Here is a 22,818-nt window from a genome sequence, read left to right as displayed (position 1 = left end):
ATTGGTCTTTATTTTGGGTCTGTGAAAAATTTAAACTTTTTTTTTTACTCCTCGGACCCGAGTGTTTTTTTTTTTTTTTAGAGATGACGATGCCATGCACATGGATTAAACCATAAGGCTGAATATCAACTTTAACCCATTTTGGTCTACACACGATATAAACAAATAATAAACAACTATCATCAACTCATTTCATTACTTAGTATCATCTCCAGTAGCAATAGTAGCCCCTCCTTCTTCCCCTTCTTTCCTGACTTGTCTCGTGGGACTTTGTTGATTTTCAGCCCCCCCGCTGCTGTCATGCTTCACAGGAGATGACGGCGACAATGACACCGCACTACTTTGGTTCTGCGGCATCATTCCTAACCCAAACAACGCCGCCGCGCTCGGTAGTCCATGATGGTGATGCTGTGGGGTCCCCGGTGGGTTACCGTTACCACCACCAGTGGATGACCGGATCACACTCAAGCACCGCCGTTTCGGCGCTGGCCCAGCTTCGCTCCCTCCCCGCATCATCATCCCGGTAACTGCCTCAGAAGGCTCACTGTGAGGCGGCTCAAACAGCGACGACGACGACGATGAAGGCTTGCCTGCTCGCCGGTTTCTCCGTGCAGCTTCCCCAGGAAACGCTCGCCGAAACCCAGCCGCTGCTGCAGCTTCTGAGCCTCCTCCTTTTACTGGCGACGTCAAAGGTGACAGCCCGGGTCTTTCATCATACTCAACCATTCCAGGAAAAGTCTCAGGGGCGGGGAGCGCGGGTAAGCCTGCATTCAATGCTTCTTTATTGACAGAGTCTACATGAGGACCCGTAAACCACCATCTGTTTCCGCCAAACAATGAGTGTCCTGATCCATGTTCGGATTCATTGTTGTTGCTGCTACCCATCGACACATTTTCCACTGCCGACTGCTGCTGTGCTGTTGAAGCACCTGGAACTTGGTCTCTTAATACGAGTAACGCTGCTGCTGCCGTAGGATGCGACGATTGGTCCATGTCCATATCCATATCCATTTCAATGGACCGACTGTTCTCAAGCTCTTGTTGCTCATGCTCATGAACATGATGATAATAAAACGCATCTGCTGAGCGCAGTCGCTTGTGTCCGGCAACCGAAGAACCCACCGTATGCACCGGCACTGGTTGCGAATGAAGATGTGTTTGTGGTTGCTGTGGCGGGAGATGCAATCTAATCATTGGTCGTCTAGTCCCTGTACTTCCCACAAGTCCACCATTACTTGCTGCTCCATTTATACCGGCTGAAGATGAAGACAACAAAGATGTAGACGTACTAGGATTTATGGCAGCCCCGTTGAACCCAGAATTGGCCTGTGCAAATGAATTGCCCTCCCAGGTGGGTTCATGAGGATACCGTTTGGTTAGAATTTCAAGCACAGCACCACGTAGCACTGGTTCTGCTGCAAGCTGGTGTGCAGTTCCAAGTCGTAGTGCCCTATTGCCTTTTTTGTTTTTTTCGTCATCGTTATCATTGTTGTCTTCAGTTTTTTTATTCTTTTCCCCATCTTCCACCTTACCTTCAGCTCTATTTTCCTCTTCTTCATCATTAATCTCTTCAGACTTGGAAAAGGACTCCGCATTGGGTAAATCATCAATAGGAGGGTATGCGCGAAAAGATGGTTTTTGGGCAGCAAGACTTGGTGCACTGCCTGACTCCTCAACCACAATACTCCCGTTCGACGAGGCACTAGTCTGGCTTCCAGTCTCGATGTCATCATCAGCTTGGTCCTCTTCATGGTTAGTTTCAACGTCATCATCTTCATCTTCATCTTCATCTTCATGTTGATCATTTTCGTTTTCTTCATCTTCCTCTTCTTCCTCCTCCTCTTCTTCTTCTTCATCATTATCTTCACCCTCTTTTTCCTCAACAAGTGCACGCACAGCCGCATCAAAATTACTCAAATCGTAGCTTCCACTACCACCAGACTCATATAATAGACTGTAAAGCTTGGTTGCTAGTCGATCGGCCAACCGCTGCATTCCAGGAAGCATACTGTATTTGACCCCCAGATGTTCTTGAATCTCATCAGTAACCATGTTACGATACATATTCACGTGGATACTCTTGCGAATCGACTCAATCGATTGCAACGGTGGAAGCTGAGCAATCTGTCCAATCGTCTCGTTCCGGATCTTGTTTGTGCATGCAATGTCGCCCTGAGGATAATCCTCCGGATCATTATACGAGTTGTAAGATCCATTAAATGCACTATCATCGCCAAAGAAATCATCTTCGTCCTCGTCTTCCTCGGGATTATAGTCTTCATCATTTTCATCATCATCTCCTTCCTCATCAAATGTATTGTCGTCGGGACCCAAAACCTCTTCAGTCTCTTCAATAAACTCGTCTTCTTCTTGTGTAAAAACACGCGATGCAAGCAAATCATCACCAAATCTCACATTTTTTTCCCGCCGCACAGCTGGTCGGTAATCATAATGCTCGTATGGAGTTTGCTTCAGAATGCCTCGCGTCGGGGCTTTGGCGCGCACAGGAGAAGCCTCACGGCTACTGTTGACGTCATCTGCATCAGCGTTGCTTGTATTTGCATCGTTTTCTTCGTTGGTTCCTGTATTGTTGTCGACCGTAGTGCTTTGGTTGGTGATGGTACCACTACCACTACCACAAATGTGGTCTTCACTGACTACCGGCCCTAATGTGTCTGTGGGTTTTAACGGACTACGAAACGTATCTGTTCCTCCTTCAAATTTGAATATTGAATCCCGTTGTTGTGGGTTTAGAGGTTGTTGATTATGCTGTTGTTGCTGAGCATCCATTCCACTTGCTTCCGGTGTAAGATCTGCACTCGTCATGCTGCTTGTGATGGAATCAAAAATGTTATTTCCATCTATTTGCTCAGATGCTTGAACCGGCGCTAGGGTTGCTCCTGTTCCTATTGTAGCCACTGATGCCGATGTCGATGCTGATGCTGATGCTGATGCTGATGATGCTGTTGGCCATAGAAGAGGACGTCTAAAAATGCCGGTGGAATGGGCTGGCTTTTGTGGTGTACTTTGAAACATAATGCTGTTGTAGTCCATCTGCATATCATTGGCTGCAAGAGGACTATTATCATTATTTGTATTCTCGAATATTCGCTTAGTCTTGACTGGGGTGGATGGTTCCCCGTCTATACTCATGTGAGAAGAAATAATGCCGTGTGTAGGTGGATCGTCGTTTTTGCGAGGAGACGAATGTCCCAGTGGAGGTGTAGTGGAATCCGGTACAATGGGAGGGATTTGGGAATTTGAGTATGCAGTGAGGGTAAATGATTGCGATGAAGGCGGTGTGGGCGAAATCCCAATAATTGGGGGAATTGCTGAGCTATTATTATTATTATTATTACTATTGCTGCTACTGCTACTGCTGTTAACTTCAAACAACGAGTGGGGTTTTGCTCGCGAAAGAGGGTTTGATGCCGCTCGAGAAAAAAAAGATGTAGATGGAATAACGGTTGTTTGCTGTGCAGTTGCTCTTGCTGGCCGCATTGAGAGCCCAGTATTGCCTCGGCCAAACCGATCCAAAGATTTAAGCTTGGGACTCCCGTCAGGTTTTGAAAATATGGATATGGTATGGTGATGCTTTTTGGAAGGAGAAGATGGGGATTTTATAGGTGACTCTGCCTCATCAGGTTCAGTTGAATCATTGCAAACCTGATTTGGGGACAAACGAGGAACAGTGGTTAAATTTTGCAAAGATGCTCCGATAAAGGATGCGGAAGGACTTAAAGGTAAGTTTAGGTGGTCTCTGTGGGACGGAGACTGTCTAGGAGAAGGCGTCGATTTAAGCTTGAGAGACGGACTCACGGGTGAATGATGTTGTGTTCGAGATTGCAACATAGAAAGTTGCTGTGTGCCATGCTTTTTGCTAGGACTGCTGCTGGAGGCATCGCCGGTGGTAGTAGTAGAAGTGTTCCCCACGTTGGTTATTGGTGAGGTTGAGCTCTGTTTGCGGGTATCGGCGGGCACTGCGGGCTCGCATACAGGATCTTGAATAGAATGATCTGATGGTTGTGATGCTTCGTTAAATGAAGAAGCGTTTCTTAAAACACGGTCGCCAACAAGTAATGTCATGGTTGATGAAGTGTGTGAGCAGGATGATGTTTGGATGGTTGTTGTATGCTTAAGATGATATGCTATTGATAAAGATAAGTGCTGCTTTTAGAAAAGCATTCGCGGACCTTTTTTTGTTACTAGTTGTAATAAACAAAACGTATTATATATGTTGATTGAAAGAATCTGTTTGTTTGTGTGTCACAGACGGGTTTGGGGGGGGTTTTAATATTAAGGATGTAGATTTCAATAATGGTGAAAAAAAAAAAAAGTTTTAAAAAGAACCACCACAAGGGAAATTTATTTAAGGAGCTTTTTTTTTTGAACAATCAGTTAACACATATCGGGAGGAGGAGTAAAAGGAAGAACACGCGTATGCAAAAAAAAAAAAAAAAAAAAAAAAAAAAGTACAACCCTAACATCAAATATTTTACTGGTTAGCTCGCGCTTAACCGTGTCAAAGTGGCGTTTGTAAATACAGGCGCAAACTTTACGTAAGTCTTAGGTAACGTCAGCAGATGTACAAGTCGCAAGCAGTAAGTTGTAACTTGTCACGTGGTTGAGTGGTTGAGTGGCAATTTAATTGCGTCAAACTTTAAACTTTCAGCTTTTGTTTTAATTAAACTTTTTTAAACTCGTTACTTTGGTTATTTTGGTTATTTTGGTTATTTTGGTTATTTTAATTTTTTTTCATTTTCACATAGACAATATACATAAACTTTCATTTTAGACAAAACCCTAACCTATTAAATCATTGATTTTTATTGAAAATAAAAACGAAGGCCTAGTCTCAAATAAAAGCTGACAGGCTTACCAGTTGTTATTGTTGTTGTTGTTGTTGCCGCCATAACCACCTTGGCCACCGCCATAACCACCTTGATTACCACCGTAGCCACCTTGGTTTCCTCCATGGTTATTGTTTCCACCATAGCCACCTTGGTTTCCTCCATGGTTATTGTTTCCACCATAGCCACCTTGGTTTCCTCCATGGTTATTGTTTCCACCGTAGCCACCTTGGTTTCCTCCGTAGCCACCTTGGTTTCCTCCATGGTTATTGTTTCCACCATAGCCACCTTGGTTTCCGCCATGGTTGTTACCATAGTTGTCATTATCATGTTTCTTGCCACCACCCATGAAATCACTGATCTTATCAGAGAAGCTACCATGGTGTCCGTTGTTATTATTATTGTTATTACTGTTATTATTATTATAATTGCCGTTATTGTTATTGTTATTATTCTTATTGTCATTCTTGTTTCCTCCCAAAAATCCGCTCACCATATCACCAAAACCTCCGTTGCCGCCATTGCCATGGTTGTTGTTGTTATTGTTATTATTGTTGTTGTTGTTATTATTGTGATTGCTGTTGCCTCCAAGTAATCCACTAACCATGCCACCAAGACCGCTGTCTTGCTTATTGTTATTATTTCCACCGGAGCCAAGGAAAGATGAAGCCAGACCGGCAATAGCACCAGCATTCAAGCCGCTGTTGCCACTATTGCCACTATTGCTATTATTCTTATTTCCACCGAGGTAATTCTTGAGAGCGGCCTTGGCAAGATCACCGCCTAAACTGCGATCTCCGGTCTGAGCTTCGTCAATGGATCCAGCAGCACCGGATTCATAGTTATGAGAGTTACTGTTAAAGTTGTCATTATCGTTGTTGTTGTTGTTGTTGTTGCCGCTGCCGCTGCCGCTGCTGCCGTAGTAATCGCTATTGGACATTTTTAATGTGTAAAAAAAATGAAAATTGTAGGAAAGAAGGTTAAAATAAAGAATGTAGATGAAAAAGTAAGAAAGTAAAAAGTATTAAAAAAAAAAAAAAAAAAGGAAGAAAAGGGAAGAAAGAAAGAAACTGCGTTCAATTTATACTTTTGGAGAATTCCAGAAAGGCTGTGATTCTTGTTGGTTTACGTTGACATTTCCACCGCCCACCGCGCCTCCAAAATTGAGCTTGCGCCTACCAGATGCTCAGCTCTACCACTTTTTAATACCAATGATATTAACTGGATACACCCAGAAGTACTTCTATTTAGAGACGAATTCTTTTCAATATCAATTGACTCGCTTGTAATACCACAACCATGACAGGTGAACCGTCACATGATATAATAATGGGCAAATCTTCTGATCTTGAGGTCTAGTATATTTAGTTATATTGATAGTACTAAGCCAATTATAATTACTAATTAGTATATTCTGTGCAAGTACGATCTCAAAACACGAGGAGTTTTTGGATCCGTCTCAAACACACAAAGTCTTGTATCCTGTGATTTAAACTTTTCTTTTGTAATATTTTTGTCTTTTCCTTTTTGGCAGTAGCAACAGAATTGCGCATAAGAAGTTTCTGTTTTTTTTTTTCTAAGTGACGCCTTCGTTTCGCCCTTCTTCAAAGCGTTGCTGTTTATTTTTGCTGAACGGTGGGGTTCATTAAAATAATCTCAAAGCTTACCAGTTTTGCACTATGGAAGGAGCGGATATGACCTTCCAAACCATGTTGAAGACACAGTGCTGATCAGCATGATCGATGAGTCGCTAATTGTATTTTTTTTTTAATAATTATTATAATAATATCTACTGTAAAAGCCCTCTTTGTAAATGGCAGTGTCGTGCAGCCAGAACTCAGCCCTATTAGCACTTCGCCACTTGCACAGGGTACCGGCACATTTATCACAAAGAACCTCATCATGCTCATCACACTCATCACGCTCATCGCTTACCAGCTTTAAAGTTTACTTCTTCCTTTAAAAATCATATATCAACATTCTGTTCTTTACTTGACACCTGGAAAAGTTTTCTTCGCTGCTCGTAATAGTGACAAAAAAAAAAATAATTTAAATAAATAATTTTACAATGCCGTCTTCCTCTGTACCACCAGACCCTTATGTAATTGCTGAGTGTGCAAGTGTGGGGATTTCCAGTACACAAGCTAAAAGTCTAAAACCTCCTCTTTCTTCTTGATGCCATTTGGATCTTCAAATGATATTTAAAGAAATTGGCAATTTATCTAAAAAAAAATAAATAAAAAATAAAAGTATTGATAAAATATAATTTAGAATATTTATTTGATAACAAATCTCATATCTCGTATGTCAACAGAATTTTCGCAAGGAATATCCTCCGGACAAGCCTCTGCCGAGATTCATTTACATACGTCATTGAAATAACGCCCATAACTCTTCATCCCACTTTTTTACCTCCGTCATTAACCCATTAAGCACAACTATTTGAAGCTTCCTTTGCTCCACGCCAATTCATTTCAACTTTTCCGAGGCTCAAAAAAAAAAAAAAATTTAAACCTTTTTTTATATATTTTTTTTTATTTTCAAAAATTGCACGATTTGTAAAGTTCCCCAATGTTTTATACCCAATGACTACAAACCCATCATCATATCTCTCTACTTATTTATAATTATAAATAAACTTCTTTGAATATAAAAACCCCCGATTTCCCTTCTTCCTCTTCCCCGTATTTTTATTTTATTTTGCTGCTATTCCTATCACTCCTAGTGCTGCATCTGTAATTCCCCTTTTGGTCTTATCCGGAACATCCTCACCCCATCTTTTCTTCAACTTGTTTATTTCTGTGTATTCCATCGTTTTTTTTTTTTTTTTTTTTTTTATATATATATCCCTCGTTCCGCTCCCACATAGCTTTTTAAACTCAAAAATTATGTCCTAAGCGTTTCCTTCCTTTTATTTTTTCATTTATTTATTTTTTTATTCTTTTATTTTACTTTCCCCCACTACTATTTCATCAATTAAATCAATCTCTTCATACACTTAAAATGACCGCCTCTGTAAGAACCACAATCTTTCATCCATTTATTTACTCCATAATCTAAATCTAACAATGTCCTTCTAGCACACCCCTGATTCAGCTACTTTTGATTCCGAAAAAGTTCACGTCAAGTGGGCTTCTGGTGATGTTTCTCACTAGTAAGTCTTTAACTATAAGCTTTCCTTTTTATCTCATCCGTCTTCTCAATACCCTTCTTCTTTCATGTATCCCTAACATCAATCCAGTCATAATATCTGGCTTCGTGATGGCTGCCAATGTGAAAAAGACTTCCATCCCCTCACCAAGCAACGCCTCCAAGACACTTTTGAAATCCCCGTTGACATCAAGCCCAAGTCCGTTTCTGCTAATGAAAACGGCCTCACAATTGTTTGGGATACACCTGACAATCACGAGTCTATCTACCCTACTGAATGGCTTGTGATTCACTCCTACGATCCTATTCTTGTCCCTGTCGAAAAGAAAACAGAAGAATTGACACGCGAACTCTGGAATACCAAGACCATCATGGCTGACTGGCCTGAAGTCAATTTTACTAAGGTCATGGAGACCGAAGAAGGCATTACTGAATGGGTTAAGAAGATTTATGTCAAAGGGTTTTGCTTTGTCGAAAACGTCCCTGTCACTCCAGAAGCCACTGAGAAGCTTATTGAGCGCATCTCTTACATCAAGCCTACACACTATGGCGGCTTTTGGGACTTTACCGCTGACCTTGCTAAAAATGACACAGCATACACAAACCTCTACATTGCTTCGCACACTGATGGTACCTACTGGAGCGATACCCCAGGACTTCAGCTCTTTCACATGCTTGGCCACGATGGCGAAGGCGGTGAAAATATGCTTGTTGACGGCTTTAAGGCTGCCGAGATCCTTAAAAAGGAGGATCCCGATTCGTATGCTTTTCTTTCCAAGACTCTGATACCCGCACACAGTGCTGGTGAGCCAGAAGTATGCATCCTTCCTGATTACCCAAAGCCCGTTTTCACCCACCACCCTATTACCGGCGATCTCGTCCAAGTCCGATGGAACAACTGCGACCGCTCTATCATGGACCAGTGGAACAACCCAGAGGATGTTCCTAAGTTCTACAAGGCCATTCGTCTGTGGAATGATATTCTCACTCGCAAGGAAAACGAAATTACTCTCCAGCTTAAGCCTGGCCAGTGCCTCATATTTGACAATTGGCGCGTTCTTCATGGCCGTCTAGGCTTTAACGGCAACCGTAGAATGTGCGGTGCCTACATCAACAGAGACGACTTTGTTTCACGTGCAAAGCTTCTCAATCTTGGTCGTGAAAAGGTCATCAAGCATTTGTAATAACTAGGTCGTTCAAATAACATGTTTCAGTGTAAATATACAATCTATTTCTTTCTGGTAATTTTGTACAAGTGCATCGTGCCTCTCACGCTATGATCGTACCCCGGATAGTCTGTAATCTAAAAGAAAAAAAAAATATTACCCCAGAAAATTATTATAGGGAAAAACCTTGTTAGTTATTTTTCACAGATCAAAATCAAAATCAAAATCAAAAAATCATTTAATAAACATCTTTCTCGAGAGTTTTCCAAATCAGAAAAAAAAACATACCTCATTAAACGTAAATGACTTTTTCATGTGCTTGAAAAACCGCGCATCAGCTTTGCGCCGTTTTTGGTATGACATGTACATTTTCAAGTCCGGATCACGGTCCGTCAGGTCCAAGAGTGTCTTTTCTAGTAATGGGAACGCAGGCTCCGCGTAAACACAGTCGGCCATGAGCACAAGATCAACAGGTGGAACAGGAGGGGATAGTTTGGCCAGCTGCTCTGAATCAGCAAATGCAGGGAGAGGCTCGCCCCAGCTAAGAACTTCAGCCTCGACAATACCTTGTAGCCCATTCAGCTCAACATTTTTTTTCATTCGATCAAGCAAGATACTAAAACTTGTTAAAAAGATACTCCAAAAATGACTGGCTATTTAGAAAATTAATACTTACTCTTGATCAGTGATATAAATTTTAAGATCTTGATCGGTTAATGGTGGCTCACCTGCTTTTTCTCTACGTTGTTTTTCATACAACCCCAATGCCAGTCTATAAAGACAGTGTTAGCACATTAAAAGAAAATAGCCCATCCTTCTGTAATAAAATTAATAACTTACCCAACAAGACCCGTTCCGCTACCCAGTTCGAGAATGTTTTTGCACGTTTGCGAAAACTTGCGATCTATCACAAACTGCGAAAGAATCGTCGCAACGTGCCATACTATCGATCCGCACCCCAACTGTCCTGCATCCTCAAAAACCACCACACCGGGTTCATCCAATAACCCGTCAAACGTAAGAGTGGTATCGCCAAACTTTTTCGCTTCTGAATCAGAAACCTCGTCCAAGGCAACGATACTTTTCAAATCATCAATTTCTGTTGACATTTTTTTTTTTCCGTTCAAAAAAAGAGAAAATCGTAGTATAGTGATGGTTTGAAGAAAGAAACTGATGAAAAAAAATATTTCAGTTTCTTTCTAAACAAGCCTCTCCCTTGCCCTGATAAATGTTATGCACTACAAAGACTTACTTAGTAAGCCCGCACTGGAAAATATAAGGAAAACGATAGTATCGTGAACCACCCCAGGGTAACTTCTAACCTCTGAAAAGCATCACTTCTACAATCATTTCAAACATCTATTTTTTCTTCTATTCGTAATCCATATCCAGTATTTTTGTCATTAAAAGATTTGCAACTTGTGTAAAAATTATTTCTTCGTTTTTGTATTTCTTTTTTTAAACAACAACACCAGAGTTGGAGGCAATTCTGGGCCAGAGATCAGCGCACTCCTTACCAACGGGGCCGGTAATGGCGGAACCCTTCATCTCACCCTTGGGGTTGACAATGACACCAGCATTGTCCTCGAAGTAAAGGTGGATACCATCCTTTCTTCTCCAGGGCTTAGACTGGCGGACAACAATGGCGGGCATGACCTTCTTACGGAGCTCAGGCTTACCCTTCTTGACGGTAGCCATAACCATGTCGCCAACACCGGCAGCGGGAAGACGGTTGAGTCTGGCACCGAAGCCCTTGACGGCAATGATGCTCAGGTTGCGGGCACCCGAGTTGTCGCAGCAGTTAATGACAGCGCCGACGGGGAGACCGAGCTAAAAAAAAATGTTAATAAAAAATTCTCAAAATTAAAACTTTTTGTAAAATTTTTTCAAAGCTTTTTGATTCAAGACAAAACAAAAAAAAGCGGTTTCTTCCAGGGTATGTTTAAATCGATAAAATCTTTCAAAATGTCGACTAAAACTGTATTTTTAAATTTTTTCCAAAATCAATAAACTATTGCCTGAATTTTAAATCGCATTCTTCTTTTGCCGAAATCAAAAAAATCTTCTCCAAAGTGTTTTTTTACAATAAGTGATTTGCAACGTCAAGCGTTTGGTCTAGTAGCCTTCGCACATACCGACATTCTATACTTGTTACCAGAGGCACCAGATCCTAAATCAATACGTTAGTCATTATCGTCTTTCATCAATATCCTAAAGATTTCATATGATACATACCACTCATTTTTGATTATGTATGACCGTGTCGAACAAACGTTTGTTGAGAAAACGAGAAGGCACTTTCAAAAGGGGAAAAAGAGGGAAGGGAGGGAAAAGAGAGGGGAGAGGGAAAGGTCGCCAGCCTGCGTGTGTGTGGGTGTGGGTGTGGGCACATAGTACACATTGGTAGCTATACCACCAAATCCCAAATAGGGTAAGGGTATTACAATACTTGTGTGTAATACATTTCTTTCTTTTTTGTCAAAAATTGGACAGTGAAAATTTTTCACAAGAGCAAAATCATAATTACTAATCATTACGTTATTTCTGTTTGAATGTTGAGTCTGTTTTGTTTTATAAATTGTTTAAAGCATTCTGAAATATACTTAACAAATCAAATTTATTTAAACAAAACAAATTAGGGTGAAGCCCTAATTTAAGATTTATTACTAATAATTGGTCATAAAATATTGATTGCGATTTATTATGGGACTTTACAAGAGTTCATTATCACAGAAACGTAAAAGATGAGATATTTCACTAGAGGTTCTGATTAAATCAAACCCTCCAAAGAGAACTACAATAAGTGAAACAATCAAAAGAGATATAAAAAAATACGATAGCACAGCAAAACAGAATTTTCTTTATGCAATTAAACTGCTGCAACATTGAGATGGGTAAACCCATCAAGAGAGTAAAAGTAGTCAAAAAACAAGTGTGGCATTAAGATGGAAAAAATAAAAAAAATAAACATAAATGTAATTTCGTAAAAATGCAGGCGCGTACGCGTTGTATAAGCGTAACTGAGTGGTTATTGGAGGTATGTCTAAGTTGGAAAGTAGTCATGTCGAAAGTTAAAGTATGGATTGTCGTTTTTTAGATATGAATTTAAAAGATAGGCCGCGCTATTTCTATTCAAGTTTCGACATTTACTGGAACCATGAAATGCTTAGTGGTGACTGTCCTTGGGAAGGAAAAAGTATTCGCCAATGTTGAAAGCAATGAAGGCAACAGTAGCAATACCAAAACCTGGTAAAGCACCCTTAAATCTGTTGAATCTGGTAAATTGACCTTGAGTTCTCCAGGCCTCTCTGAATTAAATGAGGAAGAAATTGAAGTTAGAAGTCGTGCCTTAAACAAAAAACTGACAAATCTTTCACACGTACCTGCGGGCCCAAGGATCCTTAAGTGGTTCAGCCATTGTAGTGTTTATGTGTGTTTTTTAGGGTGAAGTGGATGTTAGTGTATGAATAGGACGGTTAAGTGCCTTGATGAGGGGTGGTGGTAGGAAAGGTTTTGGGGTGTGACACAGAACTATCTTCAAAAGACTTCGAGATGGCGATAATTTTTGAAGGTTTTGACAAATGGGAGACAACAAATACCAGCTCTTTATTAGATAGTTCCCATTGGTCATATAATTCACGTGATCAAATGTAACAGTAGGCGAGTAAAGTATGACATTAGCCTTACAAATAAGGAACTTATAAAACATGCGGCTCAAGCTTAAAATTGAGCTAAATATGTTTAGTTCAATCGTGAATAAAACTTAGAAAATTTTAAGCTAACTCATAAATTTTATTAATTAATGGTGTTAAAATGAATAAAAATGTTAATAGTTTAAAGAGTTTAAAAAACATAATTTATAAGTTTAAATGAAAAATTTGTTTTTATTAATAGTTATTCTTTATTGATTTTTAATATTAAGGGGTTCGCTTTGAAAGAGTATGTTTTTTATAACTTTTAATAAAGGAAAATAAAAAGATTTAAAAAATTTGATATAAATTTAAAACTAGAAATTAATATTATGGTATTTTTTAATGACTTAAAGACATAATCTAATTTTTGCTAAACGGAACATTTATTTAGTGTAATTTACTTTATTTTCAGCACCAAAGACTCAGGGCCTTTTTTTCAAACCAATTACCAATTTTTTCATTAAGAAAAATTGTTTGTTTTTTTTTTGTGAAAATGTTTAGTGAGGGTGATCTTTTGTTTTTATTTAAGAGTTATAGAATTACACAACACCAGTATCTGCGATATTTTTCTTGTTCTTACTATATATATATCTTTTTTTTTCATAATAAACTTTTAATTTGACTTCAACATTGCATCAACAACAGTTCAAAAAATGAGCCTTGATTTCAGCTTAAAAAAACCGGAAGTTAATGACCAAATTTTTGCAACTTATTTAAACTAATTATATAGTTTAAAATAATTAAAGCAAAGAAACAACAATGACAACTGTAGGCTTATATATGCTCAAAAAAATAACCAAACAAGTTCTTACTAATCAGCGGATTTAGCTCAGTTGGGAGAGCGTCAGACTGAAGTTACAACTTTGGTCTAGTTAATCTGAAGGTCCTGTGTTCGATCCACAGAATTCGCATATTTTTTTAAATAAACTTTTTTATGTTAAATATTGTAGTTTAGAAAATAAGTTCTTAGCATTGTTCGTTTAAAAAAAAAGAAATAACAAAGACTTTTTTTTTAAATGATGGGCGAAATCATAATTTATGGAGCAATTCTTAAAAGAAAAGTTTGGTAAAAAATTTTCAGTGAAAAATTAGAAGAAGTTTACGCGTTTAGAATGGTCAAAATACCAATTTTTTTTATTTTTTTTGCCAACAAGACATTCGTCCAGAACTTTTCGTTTAACAGAAGAATTTTTTTTTTTTATCCGGAGTTATTTGACAGAATAATTCTAAGCTTACAGCCAAAGCTACGTCATATTTATTGTTTTTAGAAAAGCTCTTTCTTGGGTGCTTTTGGCTGCACAAGATAAGGCAAGAAATAAGGTGCATGCTTCGTGGTGGTTCTTTTAACACTTTGCAGCAGCCCTAAAGACATGATGGATTTAAATTTAGAGTTCTAACTTGAGTTTAAGATGGCGTCCAAAAATCTGTGAAGTTTTATTTTTAAACTCTACAAATAATGATAATGAGGATACTTTATTACAATAGGGAGTTAATTTCTAGTATAAAGCATGAAGCATAGAGGTTCAAAAAATGAAGTCAAAAGTAGTCCAAGAAAGATGAATAAATGATCTTTTTTTGGGATTGAAGAAGGGCAGGCGACGCCCAAGGATGGGCACTAAGCACTTTAGGAAACATTGACACCCCAAAATGGGTACTTGGAGTCCATCCTCCATTTCATTAGTCGCGGCAGGATTCCTAAACAAAGCAGAATACGACCGATTTTTACATGGTCAGTTTGAATAACTGAACTTCTATTTAAGTGACTACTGAAAAAAAAATTAAAGATGAAAAGACCAGAGCCATTGATTGAAAAAAAAAAAAAGAATTTAAAGTAAAGCTTCTGATCAAATTTATATATACTGAACAAAGCCATATTATTACTGACATTTATATTATTTAATATAATCAGTTGTGTCGATAAGCACTAGAAAAAAAACTTTTTGCAGGTCTCAAAAGCCAAGAACTTAATGATAAGCACAAAAGCTTTAAGCCTGCCTTTTCTCCCACCAAAGACACAAGGAAGTTGACAAACCAAAATTCAAAGAAGTTTGCTAAATTCCGAATATCTAACAAACTGCTTTTTTTTTTTTTTTTTTTTTGGTCTTAGGTTTTTAAATATTGGAATTTTTTTTTTCTTTTGTTCTATTCTTTTTCTTTCTTTCTTTTTCTTTACCACATTTTTTTTTTTCAATTTTGCATTCTAACAAAAATTTAAAATTTCACCTTCCTACCCATTACCATAGAGTAGAATTTCCCACAAAATTAACATCAACATCTCCTTGAACTTTCACGGATATATTTTTCCTTCTTGGAGTTAACATCACCAGACTGGAAATACGACAACAACCTTAATTTCAACGCCTCACGTTTTCTATACAAAAAAACTTATTGGCTATTCAAACAAGCAACAGGCTTTGCTTTTTTATTTTTTTATTTTTTTATTTTTTTATTTTTTTATTTTTATTTTTTATTTTTCTTACTAGGCCTTTTTTTTTTTTACATTAAGAAACTTGTAATAAAGTCTATCACGCGAGTTAAAACTCCTCCAAATTCCCTTATCCTAATTTTTTTTTTCTATTTCTATTTCTATTTCTATTTCTATTTCTATTTCTGTTTCTATTGACTTTGAACATTCTTCTTTTCTACTTTTTTTTTTTTAGCATACTCTTCATTTCAAATATCATGACACGGCTATTTTCGCCATTATTATTACTGAGTCTACTGGCTGCTCTTCCCGCACAAGCCCTAAATGTTCCTTCAGGGTTTCGACGCCCTTCAAAGCATGATACAAATAACCCGATTCTCCTTCAACATCAACAACAACAACAACAACAACAGGCACCACTCCAAGACACTTCAGCTAATAAAAACGCTCATAAAAACGGCATTTATGTTCCAGAACGACCCATATTTGGTCGCTTTTTGGTCATTACAGACATTCATCCTGATCCTCTCTACGAAGCACACGCAGACCCAGATACATGCTGCCACCGTGGGTCTAATAAAAAGGAACACCCACTCTCCACAGGCAAATATGGGTTGCCTGTGTCTCCATGCGACTCGCCAATTCACTTAGTTAATGACACACTGCACTGGATTAAGGCCAATTTACACGACTCCATTGATTTCATTGTGTGGATGGGCGACAATGTACGACACGACCGCGATAGATACAACCCGCGTTCGGAGCCCGAAATTTTTGCAGCTAATGAAAATGTGGTGAATCTTTTTAAGAACGCTTTTGGAACTGACAACCCATACACGCCATACGAAATCCCCATTATACCCAACATTGGAAACAACGATGTTTACCCGCATAACCTCGTTGTCGAGGGTCCTACACTTCAATCCCGAGAATTTTACCGCATTTATTATGAAATGGTCCCACCCAGTCAGGTGCACACCTTTAACCGTGGAATGTACTTCATGACCGAAGTTATTCCTGGGAAACTTGCAGTCATTTCCATCAACACGCTCTACTGGTTTGAAACAAACCCCATTGTGGATGGATGCGACCGTAAAAAGGACCCTGGTGCACTCCAGTTTAGATGGCTGGCCATAACTCTTAAGGAGCTGCGCGCGCGCGGAATGAAGGTTTGGTTCAGTGGCCATGTCCCACCAACATCTTCTTGGGAACCCACATGCTTGAGCCGGTACTCGGCTTGGCTTCATGAATATCGCGATGTTATTATTGGTGGCCTTTACGGACATATGAACATTGATCACTTCATTTTCCATGATGTTCGAGATGCCTACCGCGAAAAGCGAAAGGAAGGTGTGGCAATTACTCACCATGATGTCCCCATTGATCCCAACCCACACAAAAAACTTGAAAAGCTGAATGCGCGCCAAAAGAAACTTGTTCACCAGTTTTCTCGTGAGCGTGACCCTATGATGACCATAAATGATAAACAAGAATATTTCAACAATTTACGTTTGTTCTACGAAGACATTTACCTGGGTCATGAGGTTGACACAAACATTGGCGTTTCTCATATTCATACCTCAATTATTCCCACATATTTCCCAGGATTCCGTATTTATGAGTATGACATTAATGGACTCGAAGATGCAACTCCCCCATCAACATATGCCAACGGACAGCCGTTTAGACCTTGGAGTGAAATCTTTGATGCAACAGAGGCCTATTTACAGCATGTTAAGCACCTCAGTTATGAGGACTTGGATGAATTAGACATTAAAGCTGAATCTAGCGCCAGCAGTGCGTTTGATTTGCTTCAATTGGCCGAAGAACAAGATGAAATGTCTGCTATGAAAAAGAAGAAAGGCAAAAAGGGAAAGAAGGGCAAAAAGGGCGGTAAAAGGATAGTTGATCCTACATGGCCCCCTGAATACTTGGAAGTTGAGAGTGGTCCCGCCTACAAGCGCCAGCTTTTCACACCTCTGAGCTATACCCAATATTTTTTAAATATGACACGGATAAACATTGCTGAGGAGGATTTTTCGTACGAGGTGGAGTACGAGACTAGCAAGGCACCATACAACATGTCGAGCCTAATGGCCAAGGACTGGATCAAGCTTGCTGGAGACTTGACTACAACTGAATTTACTTCTGCAAGCAGCAGTTATGAGCTCTGGAAGTTATACTTACACTATGCCTTTGCAAGCAGTTCATTTGAAGTTGATCTCTAAATTGGACAATAATTTTTTTATTAGTATATTTCATCATTTTTTTTTAAATTTATTATTTATTTTATTTTATATTTTATTTTTGTTTGGAGAAAGACATGTTTAATGAAAAGGGCAAAGTAATGAACATTGAGATAGTCTAATGAAAATGAGTTCTGAAATAATTTACTACGCCTTAAGTTGTGAAAAGAAAAAATAAAACTTCCATATAAACAGTTTTTTTTAAACATTGTTTGTGACATCAAAATCAGTCAACTCGCGTTCTTGCAGTGGTGGTTCTGAGCCTTGTGGTAACCGCGAGGAATCAAGTCTATTACTGAGAGTGCTTGTGTTTTCAAAGCGCGGAGGAACGTACGGCGTTGATTGGAAGCGCGGCGTTTCTCCTGAAGATTGATAGTCATCATTGTCCGTAATTTCCTCCATTAAGACCTGGCGCAGGACATAAGGCGTTTCACAGTCTGGAGCGGCCAAAGCGGGGAAAAAAAGGCGGTAGGAAATCCATGCAATAATACCACCAAGCAGCGAGCCAGCAATAATGTCGCTCCCGCGGTGTCTATAGTCTTCTGTGCGCGAGATAGCAACATATGTTGCAAGCAGGATAGGATAGGAACTGACAATGGCCTTAAGTGATGTTCCATTTGTTGAGTTAGGTGCATTAGGGCTAAACACATTGAGCTGCCCAGCCATCCAAAGCGATAAAAAGTAAAAAGCTGAGAAAGAAATTGATGCGTGACCTGAGGGTAAACTTTTGAAACCGTCTTTAAGACTGCTCATATCTGTAGTTGTGCAGACACTGACATCAACAAGACCTTCTTGGTCTGTGCCTTCAGCAGGCTGGCATCTTGCAAGAAAATCTGGACGAGGGCGGCCAATATAAACCTTGAGAAAGTTGGTCACAAACCCATTCATGAGAACAGAAATAGCAAAGGCTAGAAGAGAAACATGAAAGAGCACAAACTTATATCGCTTAAAAGAGGACAAAAACGACCCTCCAATGAAACTTAACACAGGAATTACAATTGCAAGTATCTAAAAAAAAACATGGCACATGAATATCATGACTAGATTAGTACTGCAGGTGAATCAAAATAATTTCCAAAGTAACACTTACACCAAGAACCCATACTGGCACGCGCTCAGTTTTTGCAAATGGATGTTGAATATCAAGGTCTGAAAGCGAAAACATGCGCATAAATGGAGTTTTAAATTCAAGAGCCATAAAAAGGCCAAATGCTATAAATACTGTAATCCATTCGGGTAGTAGATCGCGGTGACACGACCAAGCAGCGCCTTTGCGGAATGATAAAAAGCTGTAACTGGGCATTAGGAGTTTCCGGCGCCTATGATGATGGGTAGCCTGCGATTGATGGCGATAATGATGTAAAGGGTAAGTAGCTCTTCGATGCGGAGTTGGAGGATTTGTTGTTTTTATCAAAGGGTTTAGAAGAGAGTCTGTAGGAGTGTAGTCGCTAAGAGCACGCTTCCAGAGAAATCGAATTGGGGCGTGCAGTGGATTTCCCCTTTTACGAAAAAATTTGAACGTCGTCTTGAAAAGAAATAAAAAAGGATTCCTAGAAAGAGGCGGGGGTAAAAAAAAAAAAAAAAAAGCACTGAATATCAAATGTTATATATATATACTACGTAAAGCCAAGTGACAATGTAGCTGACTGTGATAATGTGTGGTATGTATTGACTTTTGTTTAGGCAGTTTTGAGGGGCTAAATGAACGGCGGAGAGGCTAGACCAAAGCCGATTTCAAAAATCTTCTAAATATAAAACACTAAATATGGAAAGTGAGCACTGGTATTTGTATATTTGCAGAAATTTGAGTTGAAAATTACGCCTCCTTTGTTAATAAATGTCAAGTAGTTTGGGGATGACGGTAAGGGGATTTTTTTAACGATTGTGGGAAGGCTGTGCTGTCGTTTTCGTTATAAAAATGGAAGATGGGCGGACACCAACAAAAAATTAACAAACAGAATCAGGGCATTTAGGTCTTGTAACAACTAAATAAAACATTAAAGCAAACATTTACTTTTTTGGAAGAAATAAAAAAATCATAGTAATTCAATTATTTAACAATAATAAAAATCAAGTAAAAAAATTCTACTGGGAAATTGAGTGTCTTGGAGTAAATGCATTTTAAAGGTTTCTTCATATAACTGGCTTATCAAGGAACTAGGAGAATAAAAAAAATAGTTAATACTGCATTACTAGACTCAAACTTACTTATATATAGGTAATAACCAGTCTGGGATATAGTTCACACGATATCTCGTCTTGCTAGGAAATTCTTCTGATCTAATAAATTATCTCACATACCACTAAAACAAAGCAAACTCATTTTTATATACTTTTTTTCAACATTCAAGCTAAAAAATTCAAATGTCTTTTCGCCTTCAAAAAATTCAAATGCCTAACATCAATGCAGATGCCAGACGTCTGTTTGACGATGGAGATAACAATCGCAACTCTACTGTTCATACGTTAAAGCAGCAACAACAACAGCAACAACGACTAAATGAACAGGAGCAGGAACAGAAACAGCAACAACATGACATGATTTACTTTGATTCCATTGAAAAAGATCTTGACGAAGCTTTGGGAAATCATTCAGTAGATCCCAAGTCTTTTACTAAAACGTCAATGCCAATCAATCCAAATCTAAGCCTGGCAGAAGATGAGGACGAAGAATACTCATTTGCAGAATTAAATAATGAGAATCTTGATGAGATTTTTAACAAGCACCCAAAAAACCAAGCTACAAAAACTACCACAAAAAAGGACAACTCTAGATCCTTATCTAATACACCTCTTCGCCACTCACTTACCAACAACCAGCACAAAGGAGATTCCCCACCATCAATCTCTATCAATAATGAGTACGGTGACCTCTTCATTGACCAGCAGGAATTTGAACCCAATTCTAAGACAGCCATTGAAATTCATGCTAGAAAGTCACTACCAAACATTTCCCAAAAATCTAACTTAGTCACCCAACCAAAGTTCCGGAAAGAGAAGCCTGAACCTCACATGACTACACCTGCAACTGGTGATGATGACGAGCTTATGGTTTTGGAAGTTCAAAAGTTTCCTTCATTGTCATCTACTAAGCAGCTTAAAAAATCTGAACTGGGAGTTTCTAAGTCTTCCAACAGGTTTTCACTTACTAAGACAAAATATTCTGGAACCGTAGGAAAAGGTTCTCATTCGTCATCTGACAAATTCTTAGATCCTCTTTTAGCTTCAATAAGCAAAATCCAAATGGAAAAAAATGCTATTCAATCAGAGTACTCTGTGCTTAATATCAAGTACTCTAAAGCCAATACCCAGCTTGAAAAAACTCTTGGTGCAGTGGCTGCTCTAAAGCGTCATGTTGATGTCTTAGTAAATGTTCAAAACGAGCTCCAAAATGATTTGCGTAATATTCGCAATGGGCCTTATTCCCAGATACCTATTCAGTTAAAGGAACTTAAATCGGACAGTTCCTCTATTGACGAGGCTATTAAGGAACTTGGAAATGCATTAAGCTCAACAAGACTTACCCATGACAAACTTACCTCTAAGCTTAGTGACATTAAAGTCACACAGTCTCATTGTATACTTTGCTTAATTTTGAAATCACCATTTTCGACCTAACTTTTTTTTTTTTTTTTTTTTTTTTTTTTAGTTGACACTGAGAGAATGGAGCATATCGCCACAAAAGCTCGACTCGACGCGGCTCTTTTGACAGAAGAAAAAATGTCACAACAGATTATCGACTTTAACAAGGAGATTTTGTCTAAAATAGAGTCGGCTAATTCTAATATTAAACTAGGGATTGAAAATTCGATTGTACCTGTTAAAGAGTATGTAACTTTTAAAAAAACAGAATGTTTATTAACTAACTTCATAGATCTTTGGGTAAACTGCAAAACATTCAGCAGCAGCATTTTGAAGAGTGCGACATAATTGCAAACGGTCATTATGACTCTTTGAGCACCATGGAGTATTTTTTTTTTAAAAAAAACCCCCATTAAACCTTTTATTTGCTAACTATTTCCAGGAATCAATTGAAATCTATGATGCTGACTCAAAATGATAAAAGTGTTCAGATGGAAACTTTGCTATCATCCCTTAAAGATTCATTTGAAGAAAGTCGCAAAGCCACAATAAAGAATTTGGAAATTTTAATAAGCAATCAAAAGGTTGACTTAGATCCACTCAAAGAATTTGTTTCTGTACATTTTGATACCCAGAATAAAACTATCATGGATCAGTTTGTATCTCAATTTTCTTCTTTTCAGCAGTTGAAATATTCAGAAGAAATTGAATCTCTTTCTAAGCAGCTTACTGAAGAGTCTGCTTCTGTAAGTAAGTTGCGTACTGAACTAGAGAATGCATTCAAGTTAAATACAAATCTTTCAGAGGAGATTACGGCATTTAAAAGCTCCAACAATGCAAATATTGCTGATTTAAAAAAAGAAAAAGAAAAGACAGATGGAATTGAAAAGGAATTACATGAGCTAAAGGAAAAACTTAAAAAGACTGATGAGTCTGCAAAAGTTTTCCAGCAAAGAGAAAGGAAGCTTCACCAGGAATTTGAAATGGAAAAGAAAAACATCTCAAAATCTGCTAATGCTAGAGTAAAGGATTTGACGTTACAAATTGAATTTCTTAAGCAGGAGAACGACCGTATGAATACTGAAATGGATCATTTAAGATTGAAAGAGGATGAAAATAGAGAAACAGCCATAAAACTTGCTGTTTTAGAACGTGAAAACGAATCATATAAGGCTCAGATTTCTGAACAAAATAATTCTATTTCTGCTCTTGAAAACCGAATCAGGGAGCTTGATTATGAAGTAAGCAAATGAAAATTAGTCAAAAGCTTTTACTAATAACATATAGGTTCTCATGTGTAAGAATACTGCACCCATCACATCCACCCCTAAGAAAACCCTCAAAACTAATAGCGATAAATTTTTTGAAGAGAGTGAAGCATTTCTTCGGGCTATACCTACTCAGAAATCGATCCAAATGAATGCTCCACAGACTCCTATGCACCAAAAGTCAGACGAAGATCTATCTTCTAGATTTTTGATCACACCTCGTCATGTTCCGGTTGTTAAACGCCATCGTGAGGTAGAGGTTGTCTACGGTACTCAAACTGGCACCGGATCTGGAATTATGCTAAATCCAAAGCGCATTCGAAACAAAAAGCATTCTGCTAACCCTTGATAATTTGCTTACTTTTCTTTTCTTATTTGCTTATTCGTAGTTCGTAAATAATGTATGATTTAGTTAGTTGTTTTGTACATTAATAAGAAT

The 22,818-nt window shown here is 38.4% G+C and overlaps 8 protein-coding genes across 8 annotated transcripts; 3 read left to right on the top strand and 5 right to left on the bottom strand.

Annotated features, from left to right (window-relative positions):
• Positions 1 to 195: 195 nt before the first annotated feature.
• On the bottom strand, positions 196 to 4,086 carry SAPINGB_P001707 (uncharacterized protein; the record flags this gene model as incomplete). The annotated part of the gene is made up of 1 exon (XM_031996428.1): positions 196 to 4,086. One exon carries the CDS (start codon positions 4,084 to 4,086, stop codon positions 196 to 198), a length of 3,891 nt encoding a protein of 1,296 aa, XP_031852319.1.
• A 789-nt stretch (positions 4,087 to 4,875) lies between these two features.
• SAPINGB_P001706 (uncharacterized protein) lies at positions 4,876 to 5,790 on the bottom strand (the record flags this gene model as incomplete). The annotated part of the gene is made up of 1 exon (XM_031996427.1): positions 4,876 to 5,790. One exon carries the CDS (start codon positions 5,788 to 5,790, stop codon positions 4,876 to 4,878), a length of 915 nt encoding a protein of 304 aa, XP_031852318.1.
• A 2,063-nt stretch (positions 5,791 to 7,853) lies between these two features.
• On the top strand, positions 7,854 to 9,184 carry SAPINGB_P001705 (uncharacterized protein; the record flags this gene model as incomplete). The annotated part of the gene is made up of 3 exons (XM_031996426.1): positions 7,854 to 7,865; positions 7,931 to 8,004; positions 8,092 to 9,184. The coding sequence occupies 3 exons, from the start codon at positions 7,854 to 7,856 to the stop codon at positions 9,182 to 9,184; spliced, it is 1,179 nt and encodes a 392-aa protein (XP_031852317.1).
• Positions 9,185 to 9,228: 44 nt separating this feature from the next.
• On the bottom strand, positions 9,229 to 10,275 carry SAPINGB_P001704 (uncharacterized protein; the record flags this gene model as incomplete). Its single annotated transcript, XM_031996425.1, has 4 exons — positions 9,229 to 9,303; positions 9,455 to 9,782; positions 9,843 to 9,938; positions 10,007 to 10,275. The coding sequence occupies 4 exons, from the start codon at positions 10,273 to 10,275 to the stop codon at positions 9,229 to 9,231; spliced, it is 768 nt and encodes a 255-aa protein (XP_031852316.1).
• Positions 10,276 to 10,624: 349 nt separating this feature from the next.
• SAPINGB_P001703 (60S ribosomal protein uL14) lies at positions 10,625 to 11,408 on the bottom strand (the record flags this gene model as incomplete). Its single annotated transcript, XM_031996424.1, has 3 exons — positions 10,625 to 10,996; positions 11,302 to 11,336; positions 11,402 to 11,408. The coding sequence occupies 3 exons, from the start codon at positions 11,406 to 11,408 to the stop codon at positions 10,625 to 10,627; spliced, it is 414 nt and encodes a 137-aa protein (XP_031852315.1).
• Positions 11,409 to 15,540: 4,132 nt separating this feature from the next.
• SAPINGB_P001702 (uncharacterized protein) lies at positions 15,541 to 17,511 on the top strand (the record flags this gene model as incomplete). Its single annotated transcript, XM_031996423.1, has 1 exon — positions 15,541 to 17,511. One exon carries the CDS (start codon positions 15,541 to 15,543, stop codon positions 17,509 to 17,511), a length of 1,971 nt encoding a protein of 656 aa, XP_031852314.1.
• Positions 17,512 to 17,730: 219 nt separating this feature from the next.
• Positions 17,731 to 18,832, bottom strand: SAPINGB_P001701 (uncharacterized protein; the record flags this gene model as incomplete). Its single annotated transcript, XM_031996422.1, has 2 exons — positions 17,731 to 18,537; positions 18,620 to 18,832. The coding sequence occupies 2 exons, from the start codon at positions 18,830 to 18,832 to the stop codon at positions 17,731 to 17,733; spliced, it is 1,020 nt and encodes a 339-aa protein (XP_031852313.1).
• Positions 18,833 to 19,893: 1,061 nt separating this feature from the next.
• Positions 19,894 to 22,728, top strand: SAPINGB_P001700 (uncharacterized protein; the record flags this gene model as incomplete). Its single annotated transcript, XM_031996421.1, has 5 exons — positions 19,894 to 21,106; positions 21,179 to 21,356; positions 21,404 to 21,496; positions 21,596 to 22,352; positions 22,399 to 22,728. 5 exons carry the CDS (start codon positions 19,894 to 19,896, stop codon positions 22,726 to 22,728), a joined length of 2,571 nt encoding a protein of 856 aa, XP_031852312.1.
• Positions 22,729 to 22,818: the final 90 nt, after the last annotated feature.

Source organism: Magnusiomyces paraingens, assembly GCF_902498895.1.
Source record: "Magnusiomyces paraingens strain CBS 517.90 genome assembly, contig: contig1, whole genome shotgun sequence".
In the NCBI taxonomy this organism is placed as follows: Eukaryota; Fungi; Ascomycota; class Dipodascomycetes; order Dipodascales; family Dipodascaceae; genus Magnusiomyces; species Magnusiomyces paraingens.
This window is presented reverse-complemented; position numbering and strand designations above follow the sequence as displayed.